Source organism: Chiloscyllium plagiosum, chromosome 22 (assembly GCF_004010195.1).
Source record: "Chiloscyllium plagiosum isolate BGI_BamShark_2017 chromosome 22, ASM401019v2, whole genome shotgun sequence".
NCBI classification, from domain to species: Eukaryota; Metazoa; Chordata; class Chondrichthyes; order Orectolobiformes; family Hemiscylliidae; genus Chiloscyllium; species Chiloscyllium plagiosum.
Genome location: NC_057731.1, coordinates 48,667,819 through 48,686,213, shown reverse-complemented (window position 1 = coordinate 48,686,213; position 18,395 = coordinate 48,667,819). Strand labels below are relative to the sequence as shown.

The following is an 18,395-nucleotide window of genomic DNA, read 5'->3' as shown; positions in this document are numbered from 1 at the left end:
GGGTGACTTGATAGAGGTGTGCAAGATGATTAGGGGTTTAGATAGGGTTGACCATGAGAACCTTTTTCCATGTATGGAGTCAGCTATTACGAGGGGGCATAGCTTTAAATTAAGGGGTGGTAGGTATAGGACAGATGTTAGGGGTAGATTCTTTACTCAGCGAGTCGTGAGTTCATGGAATGCCCTGCCAGTAGCAGTGGTGGACTCTCCCTCATTATGGTCATTTAAACGGGCATTGGATAGGCATATGGAGGATAGTGGGCTAGTGTAGGTTAGGTGGGCTTGGATCGGCGCAACATCGAGGGCCAAAGGGCCTGTACTGCGCTGTATTTTTCTATGTTCTATGTTCTGTTTGTAGGATGAAGTGGGTGGAGGTGGCGGTAAAAAGGTAAATAACAGAGAGTGACTTGACTGTGGGTGGTGACTTTGATTTTGAATTCTTGGAGAATAGCTGAATTGCTAAAAGACAAAGAAAGACTTTGACAAATACAAGCACTGTATGATAAAATTCAAAGATTTTTCATCTTTTTTTTCCATCAACATTGAGTAGACAAAGAGGAGATATTTGAACAAAAGCTACTCCCACTAGATTTTGCAACCTCAATAAACACTGCTAATATGGTAATTAAAAGTCTAATTCACACAGTTATTGTAAGTACATACTGATTCATCATGATGCAAATTGATATTGCTCTTGTAATTAGTATTAATGAAAATATAAAGCAATCCTTCATTTTGTGTTGCTAATGCACTGGAAATTAATAAGAATAAGATGGGTTATCATAAATTAGAGGGAGGTGATGGTCTACTGCATTATCTCTCAACTATTAATCCAGAGATCCAGGTAATGTTCAGGGGAAGTTGCTCAAAATCTGAAATTAAGAGTCTAAGGGTGACCATGAAACTGTTGCTGATTGTCAGGAGAAACCCACCAGGTTCACTAATGTCCTTTAGGGAAGAAAACTGACATCCTTACTCGGTCTGGCCTACATGTGACTCCAGACCCACAGCAATGTGACTGACTCTTTCTTATTGCACTGAGAGCAATTAGGGATAGCCAAAAAATGTTGGCTTGGCTTGTGACACCTAAATCCTGCAAATGAATTAAAACAAAAGGAATTATCTGTGTGAAAGTAATCAGTGTGTGTTTTTCCTCGGGCTACATTTGGACCCTTACCCAACTGGAATCTCAGAAATTCACCAAAGATCCTCAGACAGCACCTTCTAATACCATGACCACTTCCATCTAGACAGATAAGAGCAGCAGATACATGGGGACACCTGTGACTAAAAGTCTCTCTCCAAGTCACTCATCATTCTGACTTGGAAATATATCACTGTTCCTTCACTGTCGCTGGGTCAAAGTCCTGGAATTCCCTCCCTAAGGGCAAGCAGTACATAATGGCCCAGCCAGTGACATTTAGATCTCATGAGTGAATAAGAAAAAATCACCTTTCCCAAGAGACCAAGCACATTTATTGAGGCAGCCTGTTTCCATGGGGAAATGCAGGTTAGGGAGATCGTTTATTTGTCGAAAGCTAATGAATAGAGTTGAAATAAAACTCCTCACCAAGTGTCTGTAGGAACCTCCTGTTCAAAAAGGATATTGTGGCCTGTGCTTTGCTCTGTCATGGAATCTGTGCTTCATGGGTAAGAATCACAGAATGGAAACTGGCCACACCGACTCTCTGAAGAGTAATCCACCCAGACTCATTCCCCTACCCTATTACTCTGGATTTCCTCTGACTAATACACCCAATCTGCACATTCATGAACACTATGGGCAATTTACCATGGCTAATCCACCTAACCTGCACATCTTTTGGGTTGTGGGAGGAAACCCACGCAAACAAGTGGAGAATGTACAAACTCCACACAGACAGTCGCCCGAGGCTGAAATCAAGCCAATGCCGGCTGTAAAGGTAGGAAATGAATTCATTTAAGTGCTTCTGATTCAATGGAAATGAACTCTGGCATTTTTAATTAATGCTGCCCCAATCAATCCACTCAGTGATGTTATGACACGTCTTTTGTTCGGGTAGGACTTGTATCCAAGCCTCCTAGCTAAGAGATAGGAACATTACCACTGCACCACAAGAGACATTAAGGCCAGCATTTATTATCCACCCCAATGGAATCTTGTTGTGATAGTTTAATGATCATTTTTACTAAGAAAAGATTCAATTCTAGGTTTGTTAATTAAATCTAAATTTACCAACCACCAAATAATGACTGGAATCCATAATCCCAGAGCATTACCCTGCGCTTCTAGATTACTAGCCAGTGACATTATCACAATGTACCATCTCCCCTAATAATATTATTCACATGACTGTCATGGCCACATTTCAGAAATATACTGTTGGCTGAAAAGCACTTTGAGATATCCTAAGGTTGTGAAATTTGCTATTGAAATGCAAGTTTCTTCCTTTCTTTGTGCCCCTCCTATAGGTAAGCATGTGTTTCTGAAAGTGGAGTATGCATTTTTGAAATGTTCGTCCATAAGGTGTGGGTGTAGTTGGGTGGGCATGTATTGCCCATCTCTGATTGCCCTGGAGAAGGTGGGGGTGAGTTGTCTTCTTGCACCACTGCACTCCATGTGCTGTAGGTAGACCCACAATGCCCTTAGTGAGGGAATTCCAGGATTTTGACCTACTGACAGTGAAGGAATGGTGATCTATTTTCAAGTCAGTGAGTGACTCGGAGGGGAACTTGCAGGGGGTGATGTTCCCATGTATCTTCTGCCCTTGTCCTTCTAGATGGTAGAGGTTATAGCACCATATGCCAAATAATTGGTTAGAAGTATTTTCCATAACCCCTTTCATGACCTCAGGATATCAAAAAGTGCTTCACAGCCAATTAATGAAATATGTTTTGAAGGAAACTGCATATTGTAACATAGGAAAAACTGCAGCCAATTTGTAACATCGCATAAAGAGTGGCATAACCATAACCAGGTAACTGGTTTTAGTGATATTGATTGGGGGATTAATATTAAGAATACAGTAGAGAACCTGTTAGTGAATTTTGTGCATAATAAGATGTTTCTGGGAATGGAGGGCTTGAGGTATAAAAATTGACTGAATAGACTGAGACGTTTTTCACTGGAATGTAGGAGGTTGAGGGGTGACTTTATTGAGGTTCATAAAATCAATGAGGGGTATAGATTAGGTGAAAGACAAGGGTCTTTTTCCTGGGGGTGGGAGACTTCAAAACTAGGGGGCATATTTTAAGGTGAGAGGAGAAAAATTTAAAAAGGATGTGAGGGGCACCATTTTTTCACACAGAGAGTGGTTTGTATGTGGTATAAACTGCCAGAGAAAGTGATGGATGCAAGTACAGTTACAACGTTCAAAAGACATTTGGATAAGTTCTTGAATAGGAAAGGTTTGGAGAAATATGGACCAAGGAATTTACAATGGGGAATGAAAGAAAATGGCTGACAAACTAAATTTGTACTTTGCTTCTGTCTTCTCAAAGGACAACACAACTAACGTACCAGAAAAGCTGGGGAACACAGGGTTTACTGAGAGGGAGGAACTGAAGCAAATCCCTATTTATAGTGAGATTGTGTTGGGAAAATTGTTGGGATTGAAGGCTGGTAAATCCCCAGAGCTTGATGATCCACATCCCAGAGTACTTAAGGAAGTGGTCTGAGAAATGGTGGATACGTTGGTGGTCATCTTCCAAGATTCGTTCGACTCTGGAACAGTTCCTACAGATTGGAGAGTAACTAACATAATCCACTATTTATAAAGAGAGGTAGAGAGAAACACAGTGTCAGAGCAAATCACTGCAGATGCTGGAATCTGTACTGAAAACAAAAAATGCTGGATATCACAACTGGTCAGGCAGTATCCGTGGAGAGAGAGCAAGTGAGTGTTTCGAGTTTAGATGACCTCATGTTTTGTTTTCAGGTAGATAGAAAACTGGGAATTATAGACCAATGAGGCTGACATTGGTGGTGGGGTATCGTAGAATCCCTACAGTGTGGTAGTAGGCCATTCTGCCCATAAAGTCCAGACCAACCCTCCAAAGAACATCCCAACCAGAACCAGATAATCCCTGTAACCTTACATGTTCCATGGCTAATCCATCTAACCTATGTACCTTTGGACTGTGGAAGGAAACCCACGCAGACACAGGGAAGGTGTGCAAACTCCACACAGTCACAGGAATCAGGCACTGTGAGACAGCATTGCTAACCACTGAGCTGCCATGTCATCCACAGTGCCAGAAAGATAACAGAATTCATTATCAAGAATTTTATAGCGGAGCATTTAGAAACCAGAGGAGTATCAGCATGGATTTACAAAAGGGAAATATGCTTGCCAAATCTACTGGAATTCTTTCAGGATGTAACTAATGGAGTTTATGGGCGGCACGGTGGCACAGTGGTTAGCACTGCTGCTTCACAGTGCCAGAGACCCAGGTTCAATTCCTGCCTCAGGCAACTGTCAGTATGGAGTTTGCACATTCTCCCTGTATCTGCGTGGGTTTCCTCCGGGTGCTCCGGTTTCCTCCCACAATCCAAAAATGTGTAGGTCAGGTGAATTGGCCATACTAAATTCCCTGTAGTATTAGGTGAAGGGGTAAATGTAATGGAATGGGTCTGGGTGGGTTGCTCTTCGGAGGGTCAGTGTGGACTTGTTGGGCCGAAGGGCCTGTTTCCACGCTGTAAGTAATCTAATCTAATTGGGGGAAGCTGGTATGTGTGCTTTATTTGGACTTTCCACATGGAGATTAATGTGTAAATTTAAAATGCATGGGATTGGGGGAAGTGTATCGAGTTGGATAAACAAAGTTGATTAGCAGACAGGAAAAAAAGAGTAGGAACAAATTATTCTTTTTCTGAATAAAAGCAGTGACCATTGGGAATGGTCTCAGGGCTCCAGCCATTCACAGTATCTGTTGATGGTTTAGATAAGGGAACTAAATATAAAATCTCAAAATTTGCAGATGACATAAAGCTGAGGGGAAGGGTGAACTGTGAGGTGGATACAGAGATGTTGCAGTGTGATTTGGACAGGCTGTGTGAGTGGGCAAATGCAAGGCAGATACATTATAGTGTAGATAAATGTGAGGTTATCCACTTTAGCAGCAGAAACAGGGAGGCACGTTATTATTTGAATGGCTGCAAATTGAGAGAAGGGAATTTTCAACAAGACCTGGGTGTCCTTGTGTACCAGACATTGAAGGTAAGAGTGCAGGTACAGCAGGTAGTGAAGAAGGTAAACTGTATGTTGACCTTCATAGTGAGAGGGTTCGATTGTGGGAACAAAAATGTCCTGCTGCAACTGGTGAGACTACACCTGGAATATTGGGTGCAGATTTCTCCTGCTGATCTGAGGAAGGATGTTTGTGTTATGGAGTGAGTACAGTGAGGATTTACCAAACTGATTCCGAGGATGGAAGAGCTGACGTGTGAGGAGACATTGAGTCAGTCAGAATTGTATTCACTGGAGTTTAGACGAATTCGGAAGGATCTCTTAGAAATCCCCTACAAAATCCAAACAGGACCAGACAGAGTAGGTGCAGGAAGAGTGTTCCCGATGGTAGAGGAGTCCAGAACCAGGGGTCATAGTTTAAGGATAAGGGCTTTAACCTTTTAGAATTTAGAGGGGGAGAAATTTCTTCATTGAGAGAGTGGTGAGCCTGTGAAATTCACCACCACAGAAAGTGGTTGAGGCCAAAACATTATGTTTTCAGGAAGGAGGGAGATATAGCTGTTGTGGCTAAAGGGCTGAAGGGTTTTCGGGAAAAGACAGGATTAGGGTACTGAGTGCCATATTCAGCCATGATCATGCTGGATTGTGGAACAGGCTCGAAGGGTTGAATGGCCTGCTCCTAGTCCTATTTTCTATGTTTCTTAGTTTCTATGAGCTACAACTGACGGATTCGGTTGTATAGGGGATAATAGGGCCAGCTGGGTACAGGACCATTTGAGTATAAGCAATAAGAACAGAAGTAGACCATTCTGATTGTCACGTTTGCTCCATCAATACATTCGTTATTGATCCTTGGCCTCACCCCTCCTTCCTGCCTGCTCCTCAAATCCCTTTGTATCCCAAAAGATCAAAGTTCTATGGATGCCAATCTCACACAAATTCAATGTTAGAGCATCGAGAGTGCAAACAATTCCAAAGGTTTACAACACTCCACCTCTCCATGAGAAGTGTTCCCCTCTCAACCCTGAACAGTCTAACTCCAACTTTCAGGCAATACTCCCTCATCTTCGACACCCCTACCAACTCTACTGGGGTTTTATCTCCTGTATCTGTTCCTCTTAATACTTTGATCAAAATCGCCTTCTTAACCTGAATTTTAGGGAATGCAACCTAGTTTATGTCCCCTGAGACCCTAATGGGACACTTCCTCTGGTTATCCTCTCCCCTTTAACATAACTGTAGAATGTTCTAGAATTAAGGTCAAGGCAGAGTTTGAGGACTGCACTCTGTAGCTGGCTCCAGTTAGCATGTTTTAATGGTTATTAGCAGTAAGATAAAAGTAGAAACATTCCACCCATTAAGCAGCTCTGCGAACCTCAACAAGATAAGCCCAACACAGCCTCCTTAAAACAGTCAGTGTTCCAAAAGTGACAGCGACCGTTCAAAGGTGAAGGATTAGAAATGTTGGACATGAAGAAATCATGTTCATTTGGAGAGCTGACCACTGACTTGATGGGCCAAATGACCTTGGTCTGTGCTTTCACAAATGCCATGGTTCAGTGATTAATTTAGGATATCTATAAGTGCTACCCTATGCATTCCATAGGATGACCATGTCGTCTGGAATTAATTCTGTTGGAGAATTACATAGTTCATCAACAGAGTTGTCAGCCTAGAAATGGAATTGATTCAAAGGAGAGCTTTGAGAATCATTCTTTTTGATTGCGATTTGAACAGGCATTACTGCAGGATAACAACCAGAAATTGGATGACAGATGTGCCGATCTCTGCAAACATTTTTTATAGAGATTCAAGGTCTGTCAAATTGCATAACAGGATGATGAAGAATGTGAGGCGCATTCACTTGATGCCTTGAATATGAATCTTGAGTAATTAGTGCCACAACATAATGGAGATATCAGCATGAAATTGTCGAGGCTCTCCATTGTTGGCACTGAAACAGCTCCCTTCCCCCAAGCTCTTCAGAAAGATTTGCTGACACATAGATGCTATGGTTGGATGGGACGGTTCATGGTTATCACGGGTGGGGGGGGTGTAGGGTAAAATGGGTACGTGGGCTTGGGGGGGAAGAGTTGGGGGTTCAGTGGTGGCTGGAAGAGGTCAACTATAATTGGGAGCACAAGGGTTCGTCAATCACCTCTAGCTCAGTGATAGCTTCACTTGTCTGAGCACAACCTCCATGCTGCCCACTCGAGTTGCTATCTGCCTCTCTTCAGGAGCCGAGAATGTTGGAAACAAGAGCAGGGGCTCGCAATATGATTGAGAAGCTGACGGTTTCTGTGATTTGTCTTCCTCCCTGTGTAATCGCATAATTGCTGTGAAACCTGGCGAGCTGAGCTTGTGGACATGTATCCTGTGACTGCAAATTGATTCAGCGTCCTCAGTGTCCTCAGTTCAGGTGTTAGCACACTGAAGGCAATAGGTTGCAGTGTGCTATTGTCCCCTTGGTAGTGTAACCTCCTTATATCTGGCTGAAGTGGCCATTTTTTACGTGAATTTAGATGGTAACTGGCAATAAATCAGTGGAAACAGGAACTTAGCACTAATCTTACTCGGTTAGTAATTCAAAGGCCTGAGTGTGAGGCCCTAGAGAGATGAATTCAAGTCCCATTATAATAGTTAGGAAATTTAATTAATAAGTAAAATACCTGTGTCCTGAGTAATGGTCTGACAAAAAAAGAAAATCACTGACCTTGTCTGCAGATGCTACCAGACCTATTTCCAACATTTTCGGTTTTTATTCTGTAGAGCTGGTCATTGACTTGTGACATCAGGGATCGTGTGTTCATTCAAAGGGGGAATGTGGAGCTCTATCTCCACAAGGTTGTGAATGTCACAGCTCAATTGAAATTTCTGAGACCAGGATCCATAGAGGTTTGCTGGATAAGGTTACAGAGGCAAGGAGGAATAATGGAGTGCAGACGTGTATGGTTGCAATCGGGTTGAAGGGCAGAGCGGGCTTGATGGGCTGAATGGCCATCTCTAGTTTTGAGCTAACTGTGGTACAATGTGTATGCTTTGTAGAATCAGTGACTTTTTTTACAAGTTGTTCATTTGTACGATGTGGATGTTGCTAGCTAGGTCAGCATTTATTGCCCATTCCTAACTGTGCAGTGAGAAGTTAAGAGACAGCCACATTGTTGTGGATCTGGAGTCACATATAGGCCAGACCAAGCAAGGATTGAAGATTTCCTTCCTGAAAGACAATAGCAAATCAGATGGGTTTTTAACAACAATCAGACAGGATAGTGAAGGTGATGTTTGGTATATTTGCCTGTATTGATCAGTGTATTGATTATAGGAGTTGGGAGGTGTGCAGGACATTGCTGAGGCCACGTTTGGAATACTGCCTTCAATTCTGGTCGTCCTCCTATCGGAAGGATGTTGTGAAACTTGAAAGGGTTCAGAAAAGATTTACAAGGATGTTGCCAGGGTTGGAGGATTTGAGCTATAGGGAGAGGTTGAATAGGCTTGGGCTGTTTTCCCTGGAGCGTTGGAGGCTGAGGGGTGAACTCATAGAAGTTTATAAAATCATGAGGGGCATGGATCGGATAAATAGACAAAGTCTTTTCCCTGGGGTAGGTGTGTCTAAACCTAGGGGGCATACGTTTAGGGTGAGAGGGGAAAGATGTAAAAGGGGCCGAAAGGGCAACCTTTTCACACAGAGGGTGGTGCGTGTATGGAATGAGCTGCCAGAGGAAGTGGTGGAGGCTGGTACAATTACAGCATTTAAAAGGCATCTGGGTGGGTATATTATTGGGGAGGATTTGGAGGGATATGGGCTAAATGCTGGCAAATGGGACTAGATTAATTTAGGATATCTGGTCAGCATGGATGAGTTGGACCCAATGGTCTGCTTCCGTGCTGCACAGCTCTATGACTTTTATGACTCTAATCGATAGTGGTTAGATCATTGCCATTAGACTGGTATGTATATTCCTGAATTGTATTGATTTCAAATGTTACCAACATTGCATGCTGACTGTAGGGATATGCTGCAGCCCTCAGTCTCATTAACAGTGAGCAAGGAACGAGCATCTGCAGTGATTGTAGTGAGGTGGAACTTACAGAATATGAGTTCCCAGATTGAGGTTGTTAACCTGGTCTAATCAGGGGGCCTTGGCTGACAGATATAAACAGGCGTGTCAGAGGTTCTGTTCACTCTGAGAGCTGACTCTGAGGGGGCTGGATCTGTGTCTTATACGTGTAAGTAAAGGATGACTTGGTGACAGCATACCATCCTTTGTGAAGTTATTTCATCATTGATTGTTGTGTCAGATCATCTGGTTCACTCGTATCCTTTAGGGAAGAAAATCTGCCATCCGTGTGTGGCCTACATTTAACTCCTGGACCTCAGCAACGTGGTTGACTCAGTTCAGGGGTAATTAGGGATGGACAACAAAATCCTTGTCTTACCGGCAATAACCACATCCCATGAAATGAAAACATTTAAAATCTACCTACAAGGATATTGCCTGGGTTGGAGGATTTGAACTATAGGGAGAGGCTGAATAGGCTAGGGCTGTTTTCCCTGGAGCATCGGAGGCTGAAGGGTGACCTTATAGAGGTTTATGGATACGATAAATAGACAAGGTCTTTTCCCTGGGTTGGGGGAGTCTAGAACTACAGGGCATAGGTTTAGGGTGAGAGGGGAAAGATATAAAAGGGATCACAGGGCCAACATTTTCACATAGAGGGTGCTACGTGTATGGAATGAGCTGTCAGAGGAAGTGGTTGAAGCTGGTACAATTACAGCATTTAAAAGGCATCTGGATGGATACATGAATAGGAAGGGTTTGGAGGGATATGGGCCAAATGCTGACAAATGGGACTAGATTAATTTAGGATAGCTGATCGGCATGGATGTGTTGGGCCGAAGGGTCTGTTTCTGTGCTGTACATCTCTATGACTCTATGACTGTCTGTTGCAAAAGTCATCAGCTGGAGGTTGCAGGGCCTGACTGCTATGCAGCCTCCAACAGCGCCTGGCCTCCGAGACCTGCATTTCCGTAGCGCCCGGCATGACCGTGCAACGCCCCGAAGCACCTGGTTCCATGACTGGTGCCCACTGCGTACAGATTGGCCACTATGTCTCCTGTGCGATAACAGTGGTCACCCTTCAAATGCGTTCAGTGGGTGAGTAGGCGCTTCGGGAAGTTTCAAGGTCGCAGGAGCCGTTACGCACATGTAGGTTTTTGTACAAGGGCTGCTGGAATGCGACCAATTAATGTCGGTTTGAAACCTGCACCCCCCCCACTAGCTCGAGCAGTCCCACACCTTCCCCTCACCCGGGACACACTGACCTTTCTGTGTGAATGCACCAGCAGGAAGACAGATTGGGCAAGGTGGCAGCTGACACCCACAGTCAAGATCCCCTACATTTCTGACTAATTGTGTGAGCTTGGCATGCAGTGCACACTAATGACCGTTCATTATCCTCCCTGTCATCCATGTCTCATGTACTCGATTCTTGGCATAACTCAGCCTGTCAGCTGTGTCGCTTCATCCCATCCAGCATGATTACTCCAGGATGACACTTCCTTGATGGGAAGTATATAAAGGACTGAGTTATTACATACCATTCGCAGTCGCAATTGCTGTTCAGGTTTTTCAACAAATGATCATCTCTGAATAGTGGAGGAGCAGATGCTCATTAAGTACAGTGGAATTCTTATCAGAGATTAATGTGACGATCTAATTTTGGGTACACGTTTTTGATTAGAAGATTCATCCTAATGTGTAGTGACAGATGCAGTCTGCCTTCACCAGATGCACAATTTCAGGCTGCACGAGGAACACCGCACATGCATGAGCTTTCACAAGATCTTAAATCGACTGATCTGTCTGGATGTGGGGTGTATGGCATTATGGCTGAGTGGTCAGCACAGCTACCTCACGGCACTAGGAACCCAGGTTCGATTCTACCATCAGGTGACAGTCTGTGTGGAGTTTGCACATTCTCCTCTTGTCTGCCTCCCACAGTCCAAAGGTTAGGGGGGTTGGTCGGGTTAGTTTGCCCATCTTGTCCAGAGGTGTGTAGGCTCTGTGGATTAGCCATGGGAAATGCAGTTCTGGGCGGGATGCCCCTTCAGAGGGCCAGTATGAATTGAATGGCCTGCTTTCACATTGTAGGGATTCTATGAAATGGGATGACTTTTGATTATGTTAGATTCCCTACAATGTGGAAACAAGCCCTTCGGCCCAACAAGTCCACACCGACCCTCAGAAGAGTAACCCACCCAGACCCATTTCCCTCTGACTAATGCACCGAACATTATGGACAATTTAGCACGGCCAATTCACCTGACCTGCACATCTTTGGACTGTGGGAGGAAACTGGAGCACCCGGAGGAAACCCACGCAGACACGGGGAGAATGTGCAAACTCCACACAGACAGTCGGCCAGGGGCTGGAATCGAACCCGGGTCCCTGGTGCTGTGAGGCAGCAGTGCTAACCACTGAGCACCGTGCCACCCTGCCTTCACCAGATGCACAATTACAAGTTGCACGAGGAACACCGCGCATGCATGAGCTTACACAAGATCTTAAATCGACTGATCTGTCCAGATGTGGCTCCAGATATGAGCCACTAACTGCATACACAAGGATCTCAGGCTTGTGCCTTTATCTTTAGAGAGGCAAGTTCCTTGATTGTGAAATAGAGATTAGAAAAGGTCCTGATCTTTTGCCTACACTCATCCAACCGTACCATCTCCCTGATCTTGCCATCATCACAGCCCTTAGCCAGTCCAATCACAAAATGGAACAGCTAAATTCACTGGGGTCCAGTAAAGATTCTGAGTTCCCTCCAACATCCAGGCTTCAGTGCTAAAGACTGTGCTCCACATGAGTTCTGAGCTTATGTGCATCTTCAGCTAAGCTGCTCCAATACATCTACAGTGTTGGCACATAACAGGCAGTGTGGAAAATTGACCAGACATCTTGTCCACAAAAGCAGCACAAATCCACTCCAGCCAATCATTTCCCACATATACCTATTATCCATCGTAATCCCCACCTTCTCAAGGGCAACTAAGGAACCAGTGACCCTTCCTCAGAACTGGACCCAAAACGTTAATTCTGATTTCTCTCCGCAGATGCTGCCAGATCTGCGGAGCTTTTCCAGCAACTTCTGTTTTTGTTTGTGATTTACAGCATCCGCAGTTCTTTCAGTTTTTATTGACAATAATTGCTGACCAAGCCAGCAATGCCCTCATCCCATGAGTGATTATAAGAAAGGTTTCAAGGTGTCATTGACAGTTGTATTAATCTAGCCATCATTGATCTCCTGTCTGATACTCAGTTTTGGTGTTGCCAGCACTACTTAGCTATAAAGCTCATTATAGCCATAACTGGACAAGAAGATGAACTCAAAAGGTGAGGTGATGGGATGACACGGTGGCTCAGTGGTTAGCCTTGCTGCCTCACAGCACCAAGGACCTGGGTTCAATTCACCCTCGGGTGATTGTCTGTGTGGAGTTCACACATGCTCCCTGTGTGCGCGGGTTTCCTCTGGGTGCTCTGGTTTCTGAAGATGTGTAGCTTAGATGGATTAACCATGATTGTTATGGGTGAGGGTGCGGCTGGGTGGTGCTCTTCAGAAGATTGGTGCAGACTTGATGGACTGAATAACCTCTACTGCACTGTAAGGATTTGCTGATTCTATGAGAGGGTCTGCCCTTCCACTAAGGCACCATTTGCCAGAATATCAAGGAATCCCAATAAAATTGAAGTCAATAGGAACCAGAGAGCAAACTCTCTGCTGGTTGAACTCACAGGCACACTGAGGAAGATTGTGGTGGTTGTTGGAGGTCAGTCGTCTCAACTCCAGGACATCTCTGCAGGAGTTCCTCAGGGTAATGTCCTCAGCCCAACCATCTTCAGCTGCTTCACCAATGACCTTCCCTCCATCATAAGGCCAGAAGTGGGGATGTTTGCCAATGATTGCACAATGTTCAGCATCATTTGCGACTCCTCAGATACTAAAGCATTTCTGTAGCTGGTGTAAATCCCCAGACTGCTGGAATTGTTCCCAGTCTGCATCATATTCCCGTTGTTATTGTGTGCTATAAACCAGCTGAACCCCTCAATTCGATATCAGCATACAATTCATTCAAGAAATGTATTGTTTGTAATGTTACTTGGCAATAGTAGCTCATCAAGAGCTGGATAAAATGAAACTAGGAGAAATACTGATGTGTTGTGAAGCCAGCTGGACTTTGAACACCTGCGGGATTAGAGTGAACTCCGTTCAGAGTGCTGGTGCCACAACGTATCGATCAAATGATGTGGCTTGCAGTTACACTGATGTCTCAGTGATATCACTGGCATGCTGACTCTCTCTCACCTTGTCTGTTACACAGGGCTCCGGGAAATACTCTGTCTACGTGGCCAACTATGCCAGTGGCAGAATTGGCCCTCATGCTCTGATAGAAATGGACGAATCCGCCAGCAATCTGTCAGTGGGAATCATCGCACTCTCCAACGTGGCACAGGAGGCAGGAGTTGACAAGTTCACGGGTAAGGAGCTCTCTTTAATGTCTGCATGGCTGATACTCACTGACATATTAAAACATGGGGAAGCGAAGGGTTCAATCTGTGTAGTATACTCCATTGTTTATTATTTCTTTTGAAATCAGCTTTCAAACCTCTTGTCATGATTTGGCCCATCCTATTTTCTCGGATACTGTTGGCCAGAAACTCAACTGCACCAGCTTAATAAGGAGGGTGGCTTTAAGGTCAGAGACTGCGTGTAGCTCATCTCCTGACTCCCCAGAGCCTGTCCAACATCTGCAAGGCCCAAATCATGAGTGTGATGGAATACTCCCTATTTGCCTGGATGGGTACAGCTCCAAAAACACTTGACCTATCCAGGACAAAGTAAACCACTTGCATCCATAAGCATCCACTCCCTCCACCACCGATGCTCAGTATCAGCAGTATGTACTATCTACGCAATGCACTGCAGAAATTCACAAAGCTCCTCAGACAGCACCCTCCAAGCCCACGACCACTTCCGATTAGAAGGATAAGGGCAGCAGATACATGGGAACACCACCACTTTCAAGTTCCCCTCCCGAGCCACTCACCATCCTGGTTTGGAAATATATCACCGTTCCTTCAGTGTCGCTGGGTCAAAATCCTGAAATTCATTCCCAAAGGGCATTGTGAGTATTTCTACACTCCAAAGACCATAGCAATTCAGGAAGGCAGCTCACCACCACCTTCTCGAGGGCAATTAAGAATGGACAGCAAACGCTGCTCAAGTCAGCAACACCAACATCCCTTGAACGAATAAAAAAAATTACCACTTGTACCTTCTTCAGGATCACAGAAGGACAGAATTTGTACATCTTAGAAGTAGGCCATTTGGCCCATTCTGTCTTTGTTGGTTTCATATGAACAGCTCATTTATCATTTATTTTGGCAGCAGCTGATAGTTTTCTCTCCATTTCCCTCCCATCAGGTCAGCCGACAGGCTGTCGATGGGAGCAAGTAACCCAATCCTCTCCATCGGACACTCTCAACACAAGAGGCTGCAATGTTTCTCTTTTATGCAAATAAACAGTCCAGTGACCCATTAGTCTATTCCCATATATCACTCCAGGATGTCTGCATGGTTGGGTGGAATACAACAGTGGGAACTGAGTCAGGGGAAGTATCAGTCAATTCAGACCGGGAAGAAGCCAGCAGTAGCCCAGCTCTTGTCCCTTTCAGCTACCTTTGTCTGGAAGTAACAATAAGTCTGAATTTCACTTATATAACACCTCTCATGACTTCAGGTCACCTAATAGCATTTTACAGCACTGAGGTGCTTCAGTCTAGCGACTGTTGTAATGTAGGATACATTACTGTTAATTTGCACACAGCAAGCTCTTACAGAGGCATTGAGATAACGTACAGTTAGATAATTTTCTTTAGGTGTTGGGTGAGAGATAAAAATTGACTAGATCACAGGATATGCTTCCAGTCATAAGACCATAAGACAGAGGAGAAGAATTTGACCATTTGGCCCATTGAGTCTTCTCCACCATTCGGTCATGGCTGATATTTTCTCAACCCCATTCTCCCACCTTCTTTTCATAACCTTTGATTCCCCAACCATCACTAACCTATATATCCCTGTCTTAAATACACTCAGTGATTTGGCCTCCCTTCTATACCAATGGGTTCTACATATTCATCACCTCTGACTGAAGATATTTCTCCTCACCTCTTCTGAGTCATTCCTTTATTCTGAGACTGTGCCCTTGGGTCCTAATATCTCTCACTAGTGGAGACATGTTCTCTACGTCCTCTCTATTCAAGACTCTGTACTCTGTAAGGTTCAATGAGGGCCCCCCTCATCCTTCTAAACTCCACTGCATACAGACCTCAACTGCTCATTATGTGACAAGCCCTTCATCCCAGGATCATTCCTGTAAACCTCCTCTCGACCTCCGTCAATGCCAACGCTTCCTTTCTTAGATATGGGGCCAAAAGTGCTCACAATTTCCTAAGTGTGGTCTGACCAGAGCCTTGTACAGCCTCAGCAGCATATCCCTGTTCTTGTATTCTAGCCCTCTTGATTCGAACACTAACATTGTATTTGCCTTCCCAACTGCCAAATGAACCTATATGTTAACCCAAGACAATCCTGAACTAGGACTCTCAAGTCCTTTGTGCTTCAGACTTCCAAAGCCTTTCTCCATTTAGAAAATAGTCCAGATTACTATTCTTCCAACCAAACTTACACTTTCCCACATTGTATTCCATCTGCCGATTCTTTGGCCTCTCACCTCGCCTGTCCAAGTCCTTCTGCAACCTCCCTGCTTCCTCAACACGACCTGCCCCTCCACCAATTTCTGTGTCATCTGCAAACTTAGCAACAATGTCCTCAGCTCCTTGGTCCAGATTGTTAATGTATAACGTGAATAGTTGTGGCCCCAACACTGACCCCTGCGGAATGCCAGAAGAAACCAGCTGCCATCCTGAAAGTGTACCAAGTGTACCCCCACTCTCTGCCTTCTGCCAGTCAGCCAATCCTCTTTCCATGCCAATACCTTGCCCCAAACACCATGGGCTCTTATCTTATTTAGCAGCTTCCTGTGCGGCTCCTTGTCAAAGGCCTTCTGGAAATCCAAATAGATCACGTCCACTGGCTCTCCTTGGTTGTTATTTCCGCAAAGCATCTTAACAGATTTGAAAGGCATGACCTCCCTTTGACAAAGCTGGGCTGAGTCAGCCCTATTTTATCATGCACTTCCAAGTCCTCTACAATCTTATTCTTGATAATAGACTCTAAAATCTTACAAATAACCAAAGTCAGGCAAACTGGCCTATAATTTTATGCCTTCTGCCTCCCTTCCTTCTTAAACAGGGGTGTTACGTTAGCCATTTTCCAGTTCTCTGGGACCCTCCCTGATTCCAGTGATTCCTGAAAGATCACCCTCATGCTTCTACAATCTCCTCCATCATTTCTTTCTCCCTCATTACTATTTCTCCAATTGTACTACCCAGCAGTCTGATGTCCACTCTTAACACTCTCCTACCTTTTAACTATCTTAAAAAACTCTTGGAATCTTCTTTCATATTATTAGTTAGCTTACTCTCACATTTCATTGTTTCCCCCCTTAATGTCTTTTTGTTATCATCTGCTGGTTTTTAAAAGCTTCCCAATCTCCTGGCTTCCCACTAATCTTCACCACACTGTATATGTTTTCTTTAGCTATTATAACGTCCCTGATCTCCCCTGTCAGCCACAGTTACCTCGTCTTCCCTTTAGTAGGTTTCCTCTTCCTTGGGATGAATTTCTGCTGTGCCTCCCAAATTACCCCAGAAGCTCCTGCCACTGCTGCTCCACTGTTTTCTCTGCTAGGCTCCCTTTCCAGTCCACTTTGGTCAGTTCTTCTCTCATGTCTTTGTAGTTCCCCTCACTCCATAGGAATCCATATCATCTGATTCCAGTTTCTCCCTCTCAAACTGCAAGGTAAATCCTATCATGTTATGGACACTACCCACTAGAGCGTTCTTAGAATCCCTACAGTGTGCAAAGAAGCCCTTTGGCTCAACAAATCCACATCGACCCTCCAAAGAGTATCCCACTCAAATCCATTCCCCTACATTTGCCCCTGACTAATGCACCTAACCCACATATCCCTGAACACTATGGGCAGTTTAGCAGAGCCAATTCACCTAACCAGCACATCTTTTGGATTGTGGGAGGAAACCGGAGCACCCAGAGGAAACCCACAGGTTCTTCAGCCGATTCTTCCTAATCAAGTCTGCTTCATTACACATCACCAAATCCAGAATTACCCTGTTCCCTGGCGGGGTCTACCACCAGCTGCTCCACAAAACCATCTCATCACCCTTCCCCACTGCAGCCATAGTATGGGACCGGCGTCGTTATCTGAAAGAGCAAGTGAGGCGTTTATAGCTGTTACCGCACAAGCTCACAAGTCTCAAAATAAATTTTATTCATGGACATTTTCCTTCCACAGTTGAATTGTTTTTACTTGTTTTGACTTGACTGAGAAAAATGGGTGAGATTCTGAATGATTACTTTGCATCAGTGTTCACCGAGGAGAGGGACATGATGAATGTTGAGATTAGAGATAGAAGTTTGATTACTCTGGATCATGTTGGCATAAGTGGGGAAGATGTGTTGGATAGGCTAGAGGTTATTAAGGTGGACAAATCCCCAGGACCGAATGGGATCTATCCCAGGTTGCTGAGGGAGGTGAGAGAGGAAATAGCCAGGGCCCTGACAGTTATCCTTGTTGCATCCTTAAAAATAGGAGAGATGCTGGAGGACTGGAAGGTTTCTCATGTTGTCTCCCTGTACAAGAAAGGTAGTCGGCATATTCTGGGTAACTACAGACGAGTGAGCTTGACGTCAGTAGTGGGAAAGTTCCTGGAGAAGGTACTGAGGAATAAAATCTATTTATATTTGGAAAAGAATAGGCTTATCAGTGATAGGCAACATGGTTTTGTGTGGGGGAGATCGTGCCTTACCAACTTAATAGAATTCTTTGAGGAAGTGACCAAGTTGATAGATGAAGGAAGGACTATAGATGTCATATACATGGACTTTAGTAAGACATTTGGTAAGATTCCCCATGGCAAACTAATAGAGAAAGTGAAGTCACATGGTGTGCAGGGTGTTCTAGCTCGGTGGATGAAGAATTGGTTGAGCAACAGGAGACAGAGAGTGGTAGTTGAAGGG

The 18,395-nt window shown here is 44.4% G+C and overlaps 1 protein-coding gene across 6 annotated transcripts in view; it reads left to right on the top strand.

The window, feature by feature from the left end:
* crtac1b (cartilage acidic protein 1b) overlaps positions 1–18,395 on the top strand; it is a 334,044-nt gene that overhangs the window by 134,882 nt on the left and 180,767 nt on the right. For all 6 annotated transcript variants that reach the window (XM_043713002.1, XM_043713000.1, XM_043712998.1 and 3 more), the window contains exon 5: positions 13,552–13,708. In XM_043713002.1, the coding sequence (XP_043568937.1) occupies positions 13,552–13,708 (157 nt within the window). The remainder of the gene's footprint in view (positions 1–13,551; positions 13,709–18,395) is intronic.